Source organism: Triticum urartu, chromosome 5A (genome assembly GCF_056163025.1).
Source record: "Triticum urartu cultivar PI428250 chromosome 5A, HENAU_Tu73, whole genome shotgun sequence".
Lineage (NCBI taxonomy): Eukaryota > Viridiplantae > Streptophyta > Magnoliopsida > Poales > Poaceae > Triticum > Triticum urartu.
Window position 1 is genome coordinate 572951705 of NC_141877.1, and position 19305 is coordinate 572971009.

Sequence of the window (19305 nt, forward strand, 5' to 3'; positions counted from 1 at the left end):
TGTCCTGGACGGGTGTAGCACGATTGTCACCTGCAAAAGGAAAGAAGTTAGGTGAAAGTTGGCGTGCCACAAAGAAGAGTGAATTATCAAAATTCCAGAGAGGCCTAGTTGAGACGGGCTGGCCCTGATTACACGCAGGAAGGCCCTGGTATCATTTTATGAGGGTTCGAAAACCAATCTCATGCATGTACGATGGAACGCCGGACTCGTCTAACCGTGTCCGTGGTCTTGACGACCTGCCATTTTTTCTGGTTGGTGAGGCTGTCTAGTGTGCGGCTGTTAGAGCCGTCGCGTCCTCTTCCATACGTAAAGAACGGTTGGTATTTCCGCTAACTGTAATGACGCCTCGTGGACCGGGCATCTTGAGCTTGAGAAAAGAATAATGTCGTATTGCGTTAAAACGAGCGAAAGTCGCCCTTCCGAGTAGTGCTTGAAAATCACTTCGGAATGGAGCGACGTGAAAAGTTAATGTTTCGCTTCGGAAGTTATCGGGAGAACCGAATACCACCTTTAGTAGTAGAGAGCCTGTGCAGTGGGCCTCTTGACCTAGTATTACTCCCTTGAAGGTAGTATTACCGTGGCTTATTTGTTTCGGGTCTATCCCCATTTTTGCAGACTGTGTCCTGATATATCAGATTTAGATCACTGCCGCTGTCCATGAGGACCCGTGTGAAATGGTACCCATTTATTATTGGGTCTAACACCAAGGCCGTCAGTCCTTCGCACCGGATATGTGTATCGTGATCCCTGCGATCGAAAGTGGTCGGGCAGGCCGACCAGGGGTTGGGCCTAGGGGTGACGGGCTCTATGGCGCGTGTGCATCAGAGTGCGTGATTGCTTCTCCTCTTTGTCACCTGGATCATGTTTACTGTTTTAACCTCTGGTGGGAACTTTTTCTGTCCTCCGGCACTTTGCTGGCGAGGTTCATCCTCGTCTTCGCTTGGTGTCTCTTCCCCTTTGTGTTCGGCGTTTAGCTTACCAGCCTGCTTGAAGACCCAACATTCTCTATGGGTATGATTTGCAGGTTTGTCTGGGGTGCCGTGAATCTGGCAGAGTTTGTCAAGAATTTTGTTTAGGCCAGATTGTCCTTCTCTGCTGCCTTTGAAAGGCTTTTTCCACTGACCTGGTCGAGAGCCCCTGAATCCGGCATTTACCGCCGTGTTATCTGGGCTACCTTCTTTATTTCGACGCTTGTTTTTGTTGCGTCATGGTTTACCATTGCCATCCCTGACTTCGGGTGTGCTTGGGTCACTGGTGCTGCTACGGGCCAACCAGCTGTCCTCACCCACACAAAAGCGGGTCATGAGGCTTGTTAGGGCTGCCATTGTTCTTGGTTTTTCTTGACCGAGGTGTCTGGCGAGCCATTCGTCTCAGACGCTGTGTTTGAAAGCTGCTAAGGCTTCGGCATCCGGACAGTCGACAATTTGGTTCTTCTTGGTGAGGAACCTGTTCCAAAGCTTTCGGGCGGACTCTCCGGACTGTTGGATTATATGACTTAGATCGTCTGCATCCGGAGGTCGGACATAAGTTCCTTGAAAATTGGCCCGGAAAGTGTCCTCGAGCTCCTCCCAACTTCCAATTGAGTTTTCGGGGAGGCTTTTCAGCCAGTGCCTAGCTGGCCCTTTAAGCTTGAGGGGCAAGTATTTAATGGCATGGAGATCGTCTCCACGAGCCATATGGATGTGGAGGATGAAGTCCTCTATCCAGACTCCAGGGTCTGTGGTTCCATCGTACACCTCTATGTTCACCGGTTTGAATCCCTCTGGGAATTCGTGATCCAGCACCTCATCAGTCAAACATAAGGGATGTGCGGCACCCCTGTATTGGGATGCGCCATGGTGTTCAGACGGTTGTAGTATTCGGTGGTGGTTGTGTACCGTAGCGCGCTTCCTAGATCCATAGATAGATCTGGTCGCGCCGGATTTTTGACGCAAGTTCTCACGTAGATCGTGTGTTGACTTACGCGTGACTTTGTTAGTCGCTCTATCGCGTTCACAGGATGGTGGATCCGGCCGGTTGGCCGTATCGCTTTTCGGCTGTATAAGCACTAAGGCTTCATCGTCGAGTTCCGGTAATAGCTTGCGCTTTGGATAGCTATTTGGATGGTAACTTCCACCATACTTTGTTACTTTGTTCCACTTGCTTTTGAGCGTATTTTGTGTGACCTTGAGCCTTTGCTTCTGTTTCTTCAGGCTTCTCGCTGTGGCAGTAAGCCTTCTGCGGAGGTTCTCTTGCTCCAAGTGTGTTTCCAGGACGATGGGTGCATCTTTGTCCGGACTGTTTTCCTCCCTAGACGGGGATTGATGAGGCTTATCTTTGGCGTCATCGTGTTCGGACGTCGGATCCGTACTATGTTTGCAGTTTGCGTCTTGATCGTGTTCTGCCACCGGGGTGGTACAGTTGTGTCTCTTCCAGAGTCGCGTGGACTATTATTATCGCTGTTCTTGCTATGGCGGGACTTAGAGCGGCGCCGCTGACGTCGGCACTTGGGTTGCTTCTTGGAGGTGTCATCCTCGCTGTCTCATCGCCATTGGCTTCTTTGGGGGTGTCCACCATGTATACGTCATGTGATGAAGTAGCGGTCCAGCGCCCTGTGGGCGGTGGTTCCTGTTCGTCTCTTGCATCGTCGTCCATACCGTTGATGTCTTCCGAGTCGAAGTCGAGCATGTCGGTTAAGTTGTCGACAGTGGCTACTAAGTGGGTGGTGGGTGGGCAGTGAATTTCCTCGTCGTCCGCATCCCATTCTAGCCGGACATAGTTCGGCCAGGGTTCTCCGGACAGGGAGAGAGACCTTAATGAATTTAGCACATCTCCGAAAGGTGAGTGCTGAAAGATATCCGTGGAGCTGAACTCCATGATCGATGCCCCGTCAGTTTCGACAGGCACAGATGTAGGCGGCTCGGAGTCCGTGGCCGGGGATAAATCCAGTGGTTTGGCGACACGGCTCTCGTACGGGGTGAAGTCAGTATCCGGCTCTATCGCCACTGAGAGTGCGGCCACCATGGTGGGGTCCATCCCTCTGCTTTCGGATGGCGTGACTTGCTCCGGATTAAAGGCCGGAGTAGCTGTGGATGCGATCTCCTGAACACTGTCCGACGGTAGAGTTACGTCTTGCTCGTCGTGACTGCGCGGCAGGTCCGGCATGGGCTCGAATCCGTCGAAGATCAAGTCTCCGCGGATATCGGCCGTGTAGTTCAAGTTTCCAAATCCGACCTGATGGCCAGGGGCGTAGCTCTCAATCTGCTCTAGATGGCCAAGCGAATTGGCCCGCAGTGCAAAGCCGCCGAATATGAAGATCTGTCCGGGGAGGAAAGCATCACCCTGGACCGCATCGCTAGCGATGATCGAAGGAGCCATCAAGCCTTATGGTGACGACACAGTGGAACTCTCAATGAAAGCACCAATGTCGGTGTCAAAATCGGCGGATCTCGGGTAGGGGGTCCCAAACTGTGCGTCTAAGGCAGATGGTAACAGGAGGCAGGGGACACGATGTTTACCCAGGTTCAGGCCCTCTTGATGGAGGTAAAACCCTACGTCCTGCTTGATTATTCTTGATGATACGAGTATTACAATAGTTGATCTACCACGAGATCAGAGAGGCTAAACCCTAGAAGCTAGCCTATGGTATGATTGTATGTTGTCCTACGGACTAAAACCCTCCGGTTTATATAGACACCGGAGGGGGCTAGGGTTACATAAGGTCGGTTACAAAGGAGGAGATATACATATCCGTATTGCCTAGCTTGCCTTCCACGCCAAGTAGAGTCCCATCCGGACACGGGACGAAGTCTTCAATCTTGTATCTTCATAGTCCAACAGTCCGGCCAAAGGATATAGTCCGGCTGTCCGGAGACCCCCTAATCCAGGACTCCCTCACACGCCTTCATCTGGCTACCCGTTTCTTTTGTTCTGCCTTATCGCAAACAGTTCATTGAACTGAACCGTATGCCATGCATCGCACATGAAACTAAAATATGAACCGTGTTTGATGGCTCCGCCATCGCAAACATTTTGCACCTTTTTTGACGGTTCTTTACACCACTGTTTGTGATTATTGCATCGCACATAATTTCGTCGAAGGGTCTCTGATCGTAGTGTCGCATTAGCAGCATCTTGCAGTAGTGTATGTGCATACAACTTGCAAGATAGGATCAAAAACACACTTATATTCATGAAAACTAAAGGGTTCAGATCTGAAATCATGGCACTCGTACCCTAGTGACAAGCATTAAGCATAGCAAAGTCATAGCAACATCATTCTCAGAACATAGTGGATACTAGGGATCAAGCCCTAACAAATTGACTTATTTACATGAGAAATCCCATCCAATCCCATCACTGTCCAGCAAGCCTATGAAGGAATTACTCACTCCCGATGGTGAGCATCATGGAATTTTTTATGAAGAAGGGTTGATGATGACGACGGCGAGGAATCCCCCTCTCGAGAGCCCCGATCGAACTCCAGATCAGCCCTCCCAATGAAGAACAGGAGATGGCGGCGGCTCCGTATCGTAAAATGCAATGATTCCTTCTCTCTGTTTTTCTCCGCGAGACGGTACTTATGGAGTTAGGGCTAACGGAGGCCTGTGGGACCCACGAGCTCATAGGGCCCTAGGGGCGCCCCTGAGCTCGTAGCTCTCTTGTGGCCCCCTCCAATAGGTTTCCTCACCAATAATTTTTGTATGTTCTGAAAATAATCTCCGCAAATTTTTAGCCAATCTGAGAACTTTTATTTCTACACAAAAATTAATGCCATGGTAGTTCTGCTGAAAACAACGTCAGTCCGGGTTAGTTTCATTTAAATCATGTAAATTAGAGTCCAAAACAAGAGAAAAAATATTTGGAAAAGTAGATACGTTTGGGACATATCACAGACTCATTAGTCTCCACCATTCTTTTCCTCATTGGGACAATGCTCTAATAATGATGGGCACCACACTTAAATTTACTTAGAACTCGATAAACTGAATGATATAACTACATATGAATGCCTCTGGCAGTGTACCAGGATGTGCAATGATCTAGCGTAACATGTACAATAATGAACGGTAGCTTTGTCACAAAATATCATGTCAACTCTATATGATCATGCAAAACAAAATGACAATGAATGCTCAATTCATGTGAATAGTGACGATGGAAGTTGCATGACAATATATCTCGGAATGGCTATGGAAATGCCATAATAGGTAGGTGGCTGTTTTGAGGAAGGGTATATAAGGCTTATGAGTGAAAGAGTGAGTCATTTCATGCGAATTGGATGCACCCACGAATTTTGCACCAAGTCTCGAGGTGAGAACGGGCAATGCAAGGTATGGAAGATGCTAGCACAAAATGAATAGGCGGAAGTGCTTATAGTCTAAAAACTCAAAATAGTCATAAAGAACTCCAGTATTTATTGTGAAAGTCTAGAAGCCCTCGAAGCAAAGTATTACTGGCATGCCCCTAGGAGGGAGGTTGGGAGGAGTTAACCATTGCGCGCACTTCATCCAGACACCACAAAGGATATCAATCAAGGATAAATTACGCTCCAATGTCCTAGACATGACATGACCAACACTTTAATGAGTGGGAAATCACAAACCTTAACATCGATATTTTTACTAGATCATGATTATCAATTAATAAACCTTCATATTATAACCGCAATACTCCCTCCATTCCCTTTATACAAGGCCACTATGAAAAATACAATTTACATCTATACAAGACCACTAATAGTAATCGAGGCCAAATTTAATGATGTTTTCTTGTACTAGCAACTTGTTTACTACTTACATGCATGTGGTCATAATGACACTGTGCTACTTCCTTCTCATTCCTTCCGTGCATGCATGCGGGCATATTAATGATCCCGGTTAACGAGAAGAAAAGTTAGCTTGCAAAGCAATCATTAAATTTTACCTTGGTACCTGTAATTTGAGTTTGTGTTCTTGTATAATGGAATGGAGGGATTATCATTTATCATTCGCAACATATTCAGTGATCTACATGCAAGATTTTATTATACCATCCTTGTATACATATAATTTTTGGCCCAAACATATAAATCATGCAAATTATCACTACCTATTCAAATCTCAAAAATATATAAGTGAAGCATGAGAGTGCAAATGATTTCTATAAAATATTGCTCGCCATGCTAAAAAGATATAAGTGGAGAACATGAGCAATTGGATCAACTCAAAAGATACATGTGAAGCTTAATGAGCATTCTATAAATTGTGATGAATATGGGTCTCTCATAATTGGTGTGATCAGGAAACAATGATTGTGTAAATAAACAAATAAAATTAAGAAAAGCAAAAGATGCTCCAAGTAAAACACATATCATGTGATGAAAAAAAAGCACCAAGTGATATTACCGATAGATTGAAGATAAAAGAGGGGATGCCTTCTGGGGCATCCCCAAGCTTAGACACTTGAGTCTTCCTTGAATATTACCTTGGGGGTGCCTTGGGCACCCCCAAGCTTAGGCTCTTGCCGCTTCTTGTTATTGCATCCATCATCATCTCAACCAAAACTTGAAAACTTCGGCCACACAAAACTCAAGAAAACCTCATGAGATCCATTAGTATAATAAAATAAATCATTAACTTAGGTACTACCACGGACAGATTCATAAATTTTCCTTGCATATTACCTACTGTATGTTATCATCTCCATGACTTATGCCCCTCGATACAATCCATAGAAATTTCAAAATAAGCGCACTATGCAATAAAAATATAATATCTCTAAAACAAAATAGTACGTAATGATATAATTTTAAGTCATACTTCTGTAACTCAAAAAATTCTAAAACATTAAGACAAGGTAAATAATTTGCAGCCCAAAACAGTATAAAATTTTCAAGAATTGATCACGCTGAAGGATGGCAATTTTATCCATGGACATGGATATCCGACCCGAATGGATAGGGTTTGGGTATGCTTTTGTGTCCATGGACGGCGCCCAAACCCGACCCGGTTGTTTGTGGGTAGGGCATGGATATAATCTTGTACCCATGGATATACCCAAACTCGACCTGATAGTATGACTTAATGGGAAAAAATCTGCTATCCCTGCCTCACGTTTACATGTCTCACTGCAATTTTACACTTTTTTATCTAAAACATGCATAAGAAATTACACAATCCCCGTCGCTACTTTTATAAGTTGACAGTCTATAAGTTGACAGTCAATCCCCTCCATAACATACTCCAACAACTCCAACACCCTTCCCTTATTTTTATCTCCTTCTTAAATGACTCATCATTCTCATCGGTTAGAAAAATACTAAATGATCTTAGGTTGTTACTGGATGTTGATTTACCATAAGTGAAGCCTAGCCTGCCACGAGGTGAAGAATGGGAGAGTTTATGTTAATATTGTGTTAAGTCTTATTTATATGTCTCGAGAGGACCCAATGGATATCCAGTGGATATGGATATCCATCGGATTTGGACATGGACACAATTTTTCACCCATGAATTTTTTCATGGGCTGGCAAAGACTGTCTTCATGGATATGGATATGGATTTGATATTGTTCAACCCGATCCAAACCCGACCCATTGCCATCCTTAATCATGCTCAAGTACAAAATAAGAATTCAACTACTGGATGCAAAAGTTTCTATTTCTACATAGGATCAAATCAACAAGCATCCAAATCATCCTAAAGGCTTTACTTGGCACAAAAATTAAAAGCAAAGATACAAACATAATCGTTACAATAGCAATAATCATGCTGACACACAAAAATAAAAAGGATAACTATTGGGTTGCCTCCCAACAAGCGTTATTGTTTAATGCCCCTAGCTAGGGATAATTCATAGTATCATGTCTTGTCATCTTTCAACTCACCTTGAACTAACTCACCCCAAAATTTTCTCAAGAGTTCCCTTTTATCAATCTCCAATTTTCTGGTGGGTGAACTCAAATGATTAAAGGGACAATATTTAGTGATTTTAACATTCATAACTTCAAACTCTTGGGGAATTGGATCATCCCCATAAAGATCTTTGTATAAGATAGAAATTTCATCATCAATAGGATCTCTAGCGGTATTTTCAAACCACTAATCATTAAATTCTTCATTAATCCCATTAACAATCCATCCAAATTTATCATAAGTATTATAAACAATTTTTTGGAGTAAATCCAACTACAACACTTTCTTTCTAGCATTCTCACCAAAAGCATGGCAATCTTTAAATTCCATCGTACGCATAGCATCTTGATGAATTTTTTTATAGGGGGATATTCAAAATTTATTTTATAGAAGACAAAGATGTCTCTAGCTTCTTGGATTATATAATCAAATTCATTCATAGGGACAATAGTGCCTAACTTTTAGCTCTAGGATCATGGATATTAGGAAGCTCAAAACACATTGTTTGTAAGATTTGATGAATATGCAAAAAAAATCTTTCAAGTTTAACCACAAGCAACAATACCATCCACATAACTATTTGTTCTTTCAAGAATAGATCTACCAATGGACGGTATGACTCCCATACAAGTAAAGAATTCCTGAATAACATTCTTTCCAATAATATTCCCGCTCCCAACACCAAAAGTTTTGGTTTTCCAAATAAACGTAGATTCTTTATCATGAGGTTCATTATCAAGATTGGGTAATTCAGGTTCTTCCTCATGAGTTTCACTAGGACTATCTTCACTAGCACCTTCAACAATAACTTCTTTAAGATCAGACATGATAGCAATTCTATCAAAGATAGCAATACAAATATTTTTGGTATTTTTAATTTTTTAGAGAATGAGGAGGGATGAAAAAGAGAAGGCAAATGACAAAGAAAGTAAAACAAGTAAATTGATAAATGTGAGCAAAGGAACCTGGTTTGTTTGGTGAAGCCTCCCCGGCAACGGCGCGAGAAATTCTTCCGATACTTGTGATAGGTGTTGGGATTATCCGAAGAGGAGGAGTGATGTAGTATAGTAGCGGATAGTATTTCTCTCAGTTAAGAACCAAGGTTTATCGAAACAGAAGGAGACGACACGCAAAAAACGTGAACGGTACCTGCACACACACAATGCAAATGCTTGCACCCAACGAAGGTAAGAGGGTTGTCAATCCCCTACGCGCGTGAGACAGCTGGTTAGTAACAAGTTTCATCTCTCATCGATGGCTCCGGGTCGATTAGTGATGATGGGTTAGTGTTATTCCGGTTTTGTAGCAATGGCTTGTTCCTGCCTCTGGCTTTCCATCTTATTGTAGCAACCTTGTTAAAACCTCAAAGTTTGAAGAAATCAATAATAAAAAAGATGTCGATGTGGATCAAGATATCTTGATGATGGCACTATGGATATATCGCCACCCCAAAGAATCGAGCACCAATGAGGGTCATACGATACTTCCAATTCCAGTTAGACACATTTCACATGTCATAAGTTCCCCGACGAAGCCGCATCTTCATCAGACGACATTGATGAACCGGAGTATAAAAATCTGTGGCAACGCCAACCCATCCGCAGGTCGCCGTCGCCATGGACAAACACTAATCATGACAGACAGAATGGCCCACGATCGGCATCACCCTCCAACTCGTCAACAATACTCTGATGAAGGACATTGACATGAAGAAAGCCAAGCATCCACTATTCCCATCCTTGTCGCCGGCAAAATTTCGCAGGCAACGGAGAACTCAAAGACTCTACGAGACACGGAAATGAAACATAGCTCTAGGGTTCCCCACCCCTTCAGTCGCCGTAGCGGTTGGCGAAACGCAAAGAAACCCTCATCGGCGCCGGCGGGTCAAGGGAAGTGCTTATCAGAGTTAGTAGTGCTAATTTCGTATTATCTAGATAAATATTTGCAATTTTAGCCTTGTAGTAGATGTTATAGTCCCGTTTAGGAATGAATATATTGGTGCTTTTGTCAAAGAAACCAGGTAAAACACCCAATTGATGATTGCCATTCCGAGCCAAACCGAGGAAGCGATGTATACAACCAGGCCAGCCTTTAATCTGTTTCGAGCTATCTTAACAACTTCTGGATGGGAGATACATATCCATTTTTCTTTCGGCGAAATGGTTAGATACTTCCTCCGTTTCTTTATAGTCTGCATATGATTTTTTTTCTGAAATCAAAATATCTTTATTTTGATCAAACTTATTAAAAAATATATCAACATTTACAAGGCCAAAGAGATATCTTCAGATTCATTATGGAATGTAGTTTCATATTATGTATATTTGCTATTGTAGATGTTGATATTTTTTACACAAATTTGGTCAAAGCCTGTAAAGTTTGACTCGACACAACCAACACACTGCACAGTGGTACTGGGAAAGAACACACAGCTTTATACGGCCAGTGCATTGATTCTCCAAATCTTGGTTTGGTATGTGCCTCTGGCACCGCATCACAAAGCCGCCCGTCCTCTCGGTCGGTCGTACTCTACTTGTACACTGGCCTCGGCCTCGGCCTCTACATAGAGAAAGGAGGACAGCGAGACCATGGTCCACTCCCACATCCTCCTCCGTCTCACTCCCCTCTCTCCCCACGCTCAGAAGTGGAAGCGTTTTTAAGCTGGCGTGTGCGCGAGGTCTGAACTCTGGACGCGCGCAGAGCTCCCAGAGCGCGGCAGCGGCGGAAGGCGCGAAACCGCTTTGACCAGAGCCCAGCAGCAACAATCTGGTTGGTACGGCGCGCCAATCTTCCTCGATTAATCCTCTTGTTTGTTTGTTACTCCCTGTGCTCATAATCTCTTGCGTGTCTTGCTCGTGGCGCGCCAGCGCGAGCTGGAGATCATGGTGAAGGAAGAGGAGGTCATGGCGGAGGCCGGAGGAGGTGGGGGAGGAGGGAGGGGGTACATGGACATGCTCGGCCTCGGGGAGGAGGCCATGGCCGACTACTTCCTCTGCCTCTCGCCGTCCTCCTCCGCCGCCGTCTCCACCACCACCAGCGCCAGCGCCAGCACTCATGCGGCCGCTTCTCCCACCTGCGCCTCCTACCTGCAGCCTCCTCCGGCGGCGCCGTACCACCACGTCCTCAGCTTCGGCGGCCGGGCGGAGCAGCAGTACCACGGAGGCGGCGACGTCTTCGGGTTCCAGTACTACTACTACGGCGCCGGCGGTCCCGCGGTCCCGGTGGCCGCCCCGCAGAAGTCCAGCCCGACCACCGACTGCTCCTCCTCCATCTCCTCCATGTCGTCCTCGCCCACCGCCACCGCCGCCTCGGGCATCTCCACCTCCAAGCCACAGCCGACCAAGGTGTGTATACCATGTGCGCCACGAGCTCTCCCAATGTAACTCTGCGTCGATGTTTGCATTGTTGGCTGGTGTTGATTTCCGGCCAATGTTTCTGCCGTTTTCTTGCAAGAAGATTAAGATGGTTGACCGGTTGTTGCTGCAAGTATTTTGGATCTTACTACTCACGAAGATTAAGTTAACTTATTACTGATGGATATGTTGTTTCTTCTACTTCTTCAGAAGAGAGGATCAAGAAGCAGCAGCGATCAGAGAAAGGCTGCTCCACCCGCCGCTTTCTCAAACAAGAGGCCCAGGGTGAGTGCTTCTTTCCTCCACTAATAAACACATCAATTTAACCAAGACAGCATGGTTAATGTTTTGATGAACGAGTTGGGTTCATCATCCGGTGAAAAAACGGAGATGAAAAGTAAAAACTATGCTTGGTTGTGTTGTGGTGTGTGCAGGCGAGGAAGGAGCGGCTCGGGGAGAGGATCCTGGCGCTGCAGCAGCTGGTTTCTCCGTTCGGGAAGGTAAAGAAAGACAGTGAAAAAGGAGATCGCAAAAGCTGGCAAAGCCTTTCGCTTTTGGCGATACGCTCTTTATCATCTCTCTCCTCCCTCCCTGCTGTACGTGCCTGCCTTGCCATCCCCGTGCAACGGCTGAAACTACCCGCGATAAAAATCTGCGTTTCTTGCCGTAAAAACTCACGCAGATGATGAATCAACTGGTCAAAGAGCCGTAGGCTGACACCCATAGTCTGCCTTAACATACATCACTGTAGACTGTAATTTCCTCTTACTTACTTGCAACTTTGCATGCTGGAACGATGTAGACTACAGTCGCAGATCCAAGTAGTCAAAGACCCACAGGCTGACACACACACATTGTTAACATTACATCACTGTAGTTTCCTTTTGCACGTTAGACTGATAGGACGGTAATTAAGGCAGACTATGGGTCATTGAAGCTGCTGTCTCTCCTACTTTTGACCCATTGACTGACGGGTGGATACGAACTGCTGCTGCTGCATTGACCCACCTAACCTGACCTGCCGATGCCGATGCAGACCGACACGGCCTCCGTCCTGCACGAGGCGCTCGGCTACATACGCTTCCTGCACGACCAGGTTCAGGTACGTCCACTATTATTAAAAATCAAACCGCTGCGACAGCCGGCCCAGTCTAGTGTCTCTCTATTCGGCAGCGCTGTGTACGTACGTACACACGCCGAGACCTAGCTAGGGCGTAGCTCTCGCAGTGCGTGTACGGTGTACCGCGCCTGCACCGCATGCATGCTAACACTGTCGTCGTCGCCTTTCTTCCTGGCCCGTGTCAGGTCCTCAGCTCGCCGTACATGCAGCGCCTGCCACCGCCACCTTCCCCCGCCCCGCTCCCGGTAAGCCGCCGGCGCCATCAGTCAGAGTTTTACCGCGGCGCTTTGTGTCCCGTCGCTGTCTGGTTACGCGTACGTGATCTGGTCTGACGTGTGGTTTTATGTGCTACGGTGAGCAGGAGGAGCCGCGGGCGCCGAACGACCTGAGGAGCCGGGGGCTGTGCCTCGTGCCGGTCTCCTGCACCGACCACGTCGCCGGCGGCAATGCCAACGGCGCCGACGTCTGGTCGTCGGTGCCGGCGATGGGCATGCCGGCCACGGCGGAGGAGGAGTACGCGGTCGCTGCTGGGATGCTTCGCGGGGATAGGGATCATCATCCTAGGCAGCTGGCCTAGCTTAGCTCCGGTTAAATTTACAGCTTCAGCTTGGTTTACTCTAGAGTACTTTCAGGTAGACTCCTCAGGGTTAATCCGCGGTACCGGTAGGACTCCGTGAGCTTCTTTTTTGGAGGGTTTCTGTAGGCGCACGGGCCGCGGCCGTGATCCATGTAACCATGTTCCGGCATAAAGGTGGGTCGAACCAAGTGTGCAGATGCAGCGGTGTTTCCGACGTTTTTGTAGCAACGCTGCTGCTCCAAATTCCAACTTGTGTTCAGCGTCGAAAGACTCGTCAGGGTTTGATGTGGCCAAGATGCTCACTTGGACACGATGCCACGAATGGCTCCGTGCTGTCACGACAGGCAGTGAATGGTAGTGCTTGTCGAAAGGATTTTGTGGACGGGCGGCATGCAGGCTTGGATATCTGTGTTTAACTTGGTGCGCGTGGGCGTGTTGCTAGACGTCTAGTCTAGAGCTTGTGTCTGGGTGAGTTGATGCTAGGGAGGGGAGGGGAGGGGAGGGGAGCGGTGCGATGACAGGCTCCGGTATCCGTGGTCTGCATCGGGGATACGCTCCGTCAGATCATGAATATCGATATGCTGTCTTGTTCCTGGTATCATGCGTCTGTCTTGGAAGCGGGACCTTGCACAATGTGCCATCCCTCCCACACTATCTGCATTTTTTTCTGAAGGAGGGCAACTCCACGGCTAGTCACCGAATCAGCGTCACCGAGTGTCTGCCGGAGAGTAGGCGGTGCGCCAGCCATTCAACTAGGTGAAAACGTATATTTTTCACTGTATAAAAAAAACGAGTTGGTGATGATGGTGTGTCTGTCATCCTGCAATATAGACCGTCCGATCTATATCTGACGAATAGAAAGCAAACTATGACAATTTTGTAAAAGGATATTCGCACCCCTTTTCACATTTGCAGATAAGGTCTTCCCTCGTTCATCTTCGTCTCCCACAAGATAAAACAACTCGTACAAATGCATCTTGATGTTCCGTGCAACGCATGGGCCTCTTGCTAGTTTTTCATTAATTTTTGACATATCTACCTATTACATAATGAAAATAATAGGCAAACAAGTTAGCATGTTCGTCCATATATGCCAATATTGTTTGCACTGTTTGATCAGAATATCAACGGTTGAGATTTAGAAGTTTTTAACTAGCACATATGCCTGTCCGTTTGCAGCGAAAGATATATTTTTTGAAGTGGAGGATTTTTCTAGAAGCAATGGGAAAGTGGAAGAGCTTTTTTTAGAAGCAACGGGAGAGATAATTAATGTGTCCATCAAAATCGGTCTCCGTGACGATGAATTGTAGTTTTCTTCCAAATCATGTCTCGCCCGCGAGATCTTGATAGTGGCGGAGTTGCTCGGCGTGGCGATGACCACCGAACTCATGCCTTTTTTTTTTCCTCTTTGCCCGCCTCGGTCTTGGGGTTGTTATTGCCTCCTCATTTGGTGGTTGTCCTACGACCTTCAAGGCATGGTTGTTTCGACCACTCTCTCTTATGACGGCACAATCAGATAGATTACTAATTGCAGCGCTCGCAACCCGTTTTATTAGCAGAATCAGCGCATACCCAGGCATAGAATGCCTTTCTTTATCAGGGTTTATTCTTTTTAGTTGTTATAGCGCTCACGATGCCCACAATTATTTTAGTTAGTGTCAAACAACCATATTCTCTTTTAATGCGAGCAATTTTAGAAAAATCCATATATTTTTGGAAAAACACAAAATAAATTCGAAATGGGAACATTTTCTGGAATTAATGAACACGTTCTAAAATCATGAAACTTTAATAAAAGACACGAACTGTCTTTCAATCTTTTAATAATTATTGACAATGGGAACATGTTTTGAACATTTGGGGCAATTTTAAAAATGCGTTTATTTAAACACGAACATTTATTTATTTTTATATTTCAATAAAACAAGAATATTTTCCGAATTAGAAACAAAAAATAGTTTCGGGAGGAACCGAAAGGGTTTCGAGGTTTATCGGGTAATACAGACAAATAATATATAGTTGGAAAATATTTTTGGAGATGTTAAATTAATAATAAAAGGCTCTATTAATAGTTCATAGGCTTTTATATTTAATTTAATATCAACGTGTCTTGAAAAGCCAAGAGGTGGAAAGGATGTTTGGCCACTTTTTCAAAAAGAGACGCTTTATATTACTTAAAATATTTAATCATTACACCATGCCTCTGCATAATTAAAATGCACACAACCAAATAAGGTCCTCTAACACAAACGAAAAATAGAAAAAGGCAAAATACAAAGAGACATGTTGAGTCCGTATAACGCCTTAAGCGGAGGGGGCCAATCTTAAGATCATGCAGCCTCCAATCGTGCACACACCTCCATAAACATGTCTCGATTCTTCACGCGTTGTAGAGAGGATGATAAATGAAAAGTCTCGATACATCTGTAGGTAACCTGCATCGGAGAAGTACTTTTATATTAAAAACCTTATCATTTCTATATAGCCAAAGAGACCAAATAACGGCAAACACTCCCACCCTGAGAAGAATTCTAAATCTATGGTTAATCTCATATAACTAGTTGCCAAATACATTAGCAACACTACAAGGAGGATACAAGACATAAGTTATTTGGATGACTGGCCATATAGAATGAGCCAATTTACGTTGGAAGAATAAATGTTTTATGGTCTCATCATGGTGACAAAAGACACATTATGGATTTCCATGCCAATTCCTCTTAATAAGGTTATTTTTAGTAGGAATGACTCCGCGATGAAGATACCATGTAAAGATTTTATTCTTAATATGTGTCATCATCTTCCAAATCTCCTTATTATGAACTGGCCCATCAGACTGGATTAACCCTCTATACAATGGATTCCACTGAAAATGGTCCATTCCCATGGAGGTTTTATCGAATACATTAAACCCATGTGACAATTGCACCATAGACAACCGTTGGAACACGATGTTCCACGATAGGAGTCTGGGTCTGATTAAATCTCTTTTGAACGTCACATTTGGCATAAATGATTTCATTACTTTGGCGATAGTTTCACTCTTGTGGTGCACAATGTTGTATAGAGTCGAATATTATTCACAGAGTGTGGCATTTCCAAGCCACTTGTCTTCCCAGAATTCAATTTCTGAGCCGTCCTTAATCGAGAAGGGTCCATAGCAGAAGAAATATTTCTACATAGATATTAGACCCTCACAAATATGGGAATCCCCAGGCTTCCAGTATACTTGGGATACCGCCTTAAAACCCACATATTTCCTCCTTAGAAGGGTTTGCCATACACCATCTTCCGTCAGTAATTTAAACAACCATTTGTCGTGGAGGGCCCTATTCTTAACCTTATGGTCATAAATGTCCAACTTGCCTTGGTCTTTGCGACAACAAACCATACTCCATTTGACAAGTCGATATTTTTCTCTCGCTATCTCCTTGCCAAAAGAATCTTGATCGGAAATAATCCAATTTATGTAAAACTCCTTTCGGCAATTGGAAAAAGGAAATTATATATAGTACCATATTGTTAGGACAGAATTTATGAGGACCAATCTTTCACCCAGAGATAACGGTTTACCTTTCCAACTGTAATTCTTTTTTACAATCTCTTCTTGATGTGTTTCTATTCAATATTTATGAGTCTCCGATAATGTATCGGTCTCCCCAAATATGTGATCCGAAACTGGCCCAACCCGCATCCAAACAGTTCAACGTACATGTGGGTCTCATCTTGAGCGTCGCCAAAGCAAAGCGTTCACTTTTATGAAAAATGATCTTAAGATCCGAGAGTTACTCGAATGCTGATAAAATCAGTTTCATATTTCTCACTTTCTCGAGGTCATGATGCATGAAGAGAATCATATCATCGACATATTGAAGTATAGAGAGACCACCATCAACTAGATGATTTACTACCCCATCAATTTATCCATCAATCCTGGCCCACTCAATCATGTCCGCTAGCATATCCGCCACTATATTGAATATCATGGACGATCTAGCCCTGGGGATTTCTCCTGTGGAGACTTGCAGCTCGCCGTCCACACCACCTCTTCGGTGAACGGGTTGTCGAGGCCGGCCGCAGGCAGGGTTGGCAAGCGGATGGCGTCCCAGTTGATAGTGCAGCTACAAGGCGTCGCCGTCCCTAGGGTGGACTTGAAATGCTCATGTATGATCCGTTCCTTGTCGCCGTGGGCGGTGGCGATGGCGTCACCACTGCGAAGGGTGTCGATGAAGTTCTTCTGTCGCCTGGAGTTGATTTTGGCCTGGAAAAACGCCATCTTGGCGTCGCCCGCACGGAGCCAGGTGACACGCGATGCCTGCCGTTTGCAGGCTCTGTCGATCGCAGCGAGGCCGAGGATGCGCAGCTTCAGCTGCTTCCGTAGCTGTAGCTCTCCGCTCGATAGCTGCCTGCGCTCTTGGGCAATGTCAAAGTGCGGGATGATCTCATTGGCCATGTGCATTTGGAGCCTCGTCTCGCTAAAGAAGCCTTTCGCCCAAATCTTCAAGTCCTTTGCCGTTCTAGCCAGCTTGGCGTTGAGACGCTGGAAGGCGCAGCTGGAGGCGACCGGACGGTTCCATGCGTGCTGGACCGTGACGTGGAAGCGAGGAAAGCACGGACAGAAGGATTTGAAGCGAAAGCGAGCCGCGCGACGAGGTACAGAAGCTTCAGACAACAACAAGGGGCAGTGGTTGGAGCACGATGTTGATGTGGCATGGAGGAGGTATGACGGGAACATGGAGCTCCAGGCCATATTGCAGTAAAATTTATCTATGCTAACTAGGGTTGGTGGCGTCCGTTCGTTGCTCCATGTGAATTTTCTGTTTTTGCACTTGATCTCTTTCAGTCCTGCCGTGTCTATTGCAACCCTAAATTTGCCCATGATCTTGCGGTTTATATTGCTGTTGTTCTTGTCTCGCGCCTCGTAGATCAGGTTGAAGTCGCCACTTCCGCTCCTGCTGTCCCATCATCAAGGACGATGCCATGGCATCCTTCCACCAGTTCTACAACCTCGCGGGGCGAGATATGTCCATGATCAACAACGTGGCATCATCCTGCTGCCAAAGAAGGACGGGGCGACAGAGATCACAGACTACATGCCCATCAGTCTGATCCACTCGATCACGAAACTCGTCTCCAAGGTCCTATCCATTAGGTTAGCTTCCGTCATCGGCTCGATCATCTCGCCCGCGCAGACGGCGTTCCTGAAGCCAAAGTGCATCCACGACAGTTTCCTCTACGTGCAAAACTCCGTCCGTGCTCTACGTCGCCGCAAAACACCGTGTCTCCTAATGAAACTAGACATAGCAAAAGCGTTCGACACCGTGTCCTGGGAGTATCTCCTCGAGCTGCTACAGAAACTAGGGTTTAGCACGCGTTGGCGGGACTGGGTAGCGCGCCTTCTCGCCAGAGCTTCATCTTCGGTCTCCCTCAATGGCACGGCCGGCCCGAGGATTCTCCACCTCCGGGGGCTGCGGCAGGGCGACCCGTTGTCCCCCTTCCTCTTCATCCTAGCCATCGATCCGCTGCACCACCTCATCGCCGCGGTAGTGGAGCAGCAGCTCCTGCACCGCCTCCCTGGCCGTGATCTTGCGCTACGGGTGAGTCTATATGCTGATGACGCCGTCATCTTCTGAAACCCTAGCCGCGATGAAGTCGACTCCCTGTTGCGCATTCTAGGTGATTTTGGAAAGGCAACAGGGCTCTGCATCAACCCGGCCAAATCCACGGTCTCTCTCATCCGCTGCGAGAACATCAACATCGAGGAGACGCTGCAGGGTTTCGCAGGCTCTGTCGCCCCCTTCCCCATTAGATACCTAGGGCTTTCGGTCACCACGAGCCGTCTCTGCCTCGTCCACCTCCAGTTTATCATCGATAGAATCAAGGCGAGATTAGCGGGCTGGAAGGGCAAGCTGCTGCCAATGGCAGGACGCCGAGCGCTGGTCCGCTGCGTGTTGAGCGCCATGCCAACCTTTGCGCTCGTCGTCCTCCGCGTCCCGAAGAAGATCCTCAAGGAGGTCGACAAGTGCAGGTGGCGTTTCCTATGGTGCCAAGATGAAGAGATCACTGGAGCCAAGTGCAAGGTCAACTGGCCGGCGGTGTGTGCCCCGATGGAGAAGGGAGGCCTGGGCGTCCCCGACCTACAGCGTTTCGGTAGAGCGCTCCGTCTGCGCTGGCTTTGGATCGCCTGGCACCACCCGAAAAGGCCCTGGGTGGGCTCTGAACTGCCATGCGATGATGTGGACCAAGCACTCTTCTCGGCCTCGACAAAGGTGACGATCGGAGACGGGACGCGGGCATCCTTCTGGCTCTCCCCGTGGCTCGGACATGGAAGTCTCTCGCAGCTTTTCCCCAGGCTCTTCATCCACTCTCGACGCAAGCACA

General features: G+C 46.5%; 2 protein-coding genes across 3 annotated transcripts; one reads left to right on the forward strand and one right to left on the reverse strand.

Moving 5' to 3' along the window:
* The first annotated feature begins 10393 nt into the window (after positions 1 to 10393).
* LOC125505990 (uncharacterized) lies at positions 10394 to 13173 on the forward strand. Of its 2 annotated transcripts, XM_087521795.1 has the most exons (6): positions 10742 to 11218; positions 11438 to 11512; positions 11662 to 11727; positions 12264 to 12329; positions 12533 to 12592; positions 12709 to 13173. In XM_087521795.1, exons 1-6 carry the CDS (start codon positions 10757 to 10759, stop codon positions 12922 to 12924), a joined length of 945 nt encoding a protein of 314 aa, XP_087377921.1. In that variant the 5' UTR covers positions 10742 to 10756; the 3' UTR covers positions 12925 to 13173. The 2 variants fall into 2 exon arrangements, with proteins under 2 accessions (XP_087377922.1, XP_087377921.1); XM_087521796.1 differs by lacking the exons at positions 12264 to 12329; positions 12533 to 12592 and adding an exon at positions 10394 to 10647.
* A 3733-nt stretch (positions 13174 to 16906) lies between these two features.
* Positions 16907 to 17674, reverse strand: LOC147972983 (uncharacterized). The gene has a single exon (XM_087524522.1). It carries the CDS (start codon positions 17672 to 17674, stop codon positions 16907 to 16909), a length of 768 nt encoding a protein of 255 aa, XP_087380648.1.
* Between the last annotated feature and the right edge of the window lie 1631 nt (positions 17675 to 19305).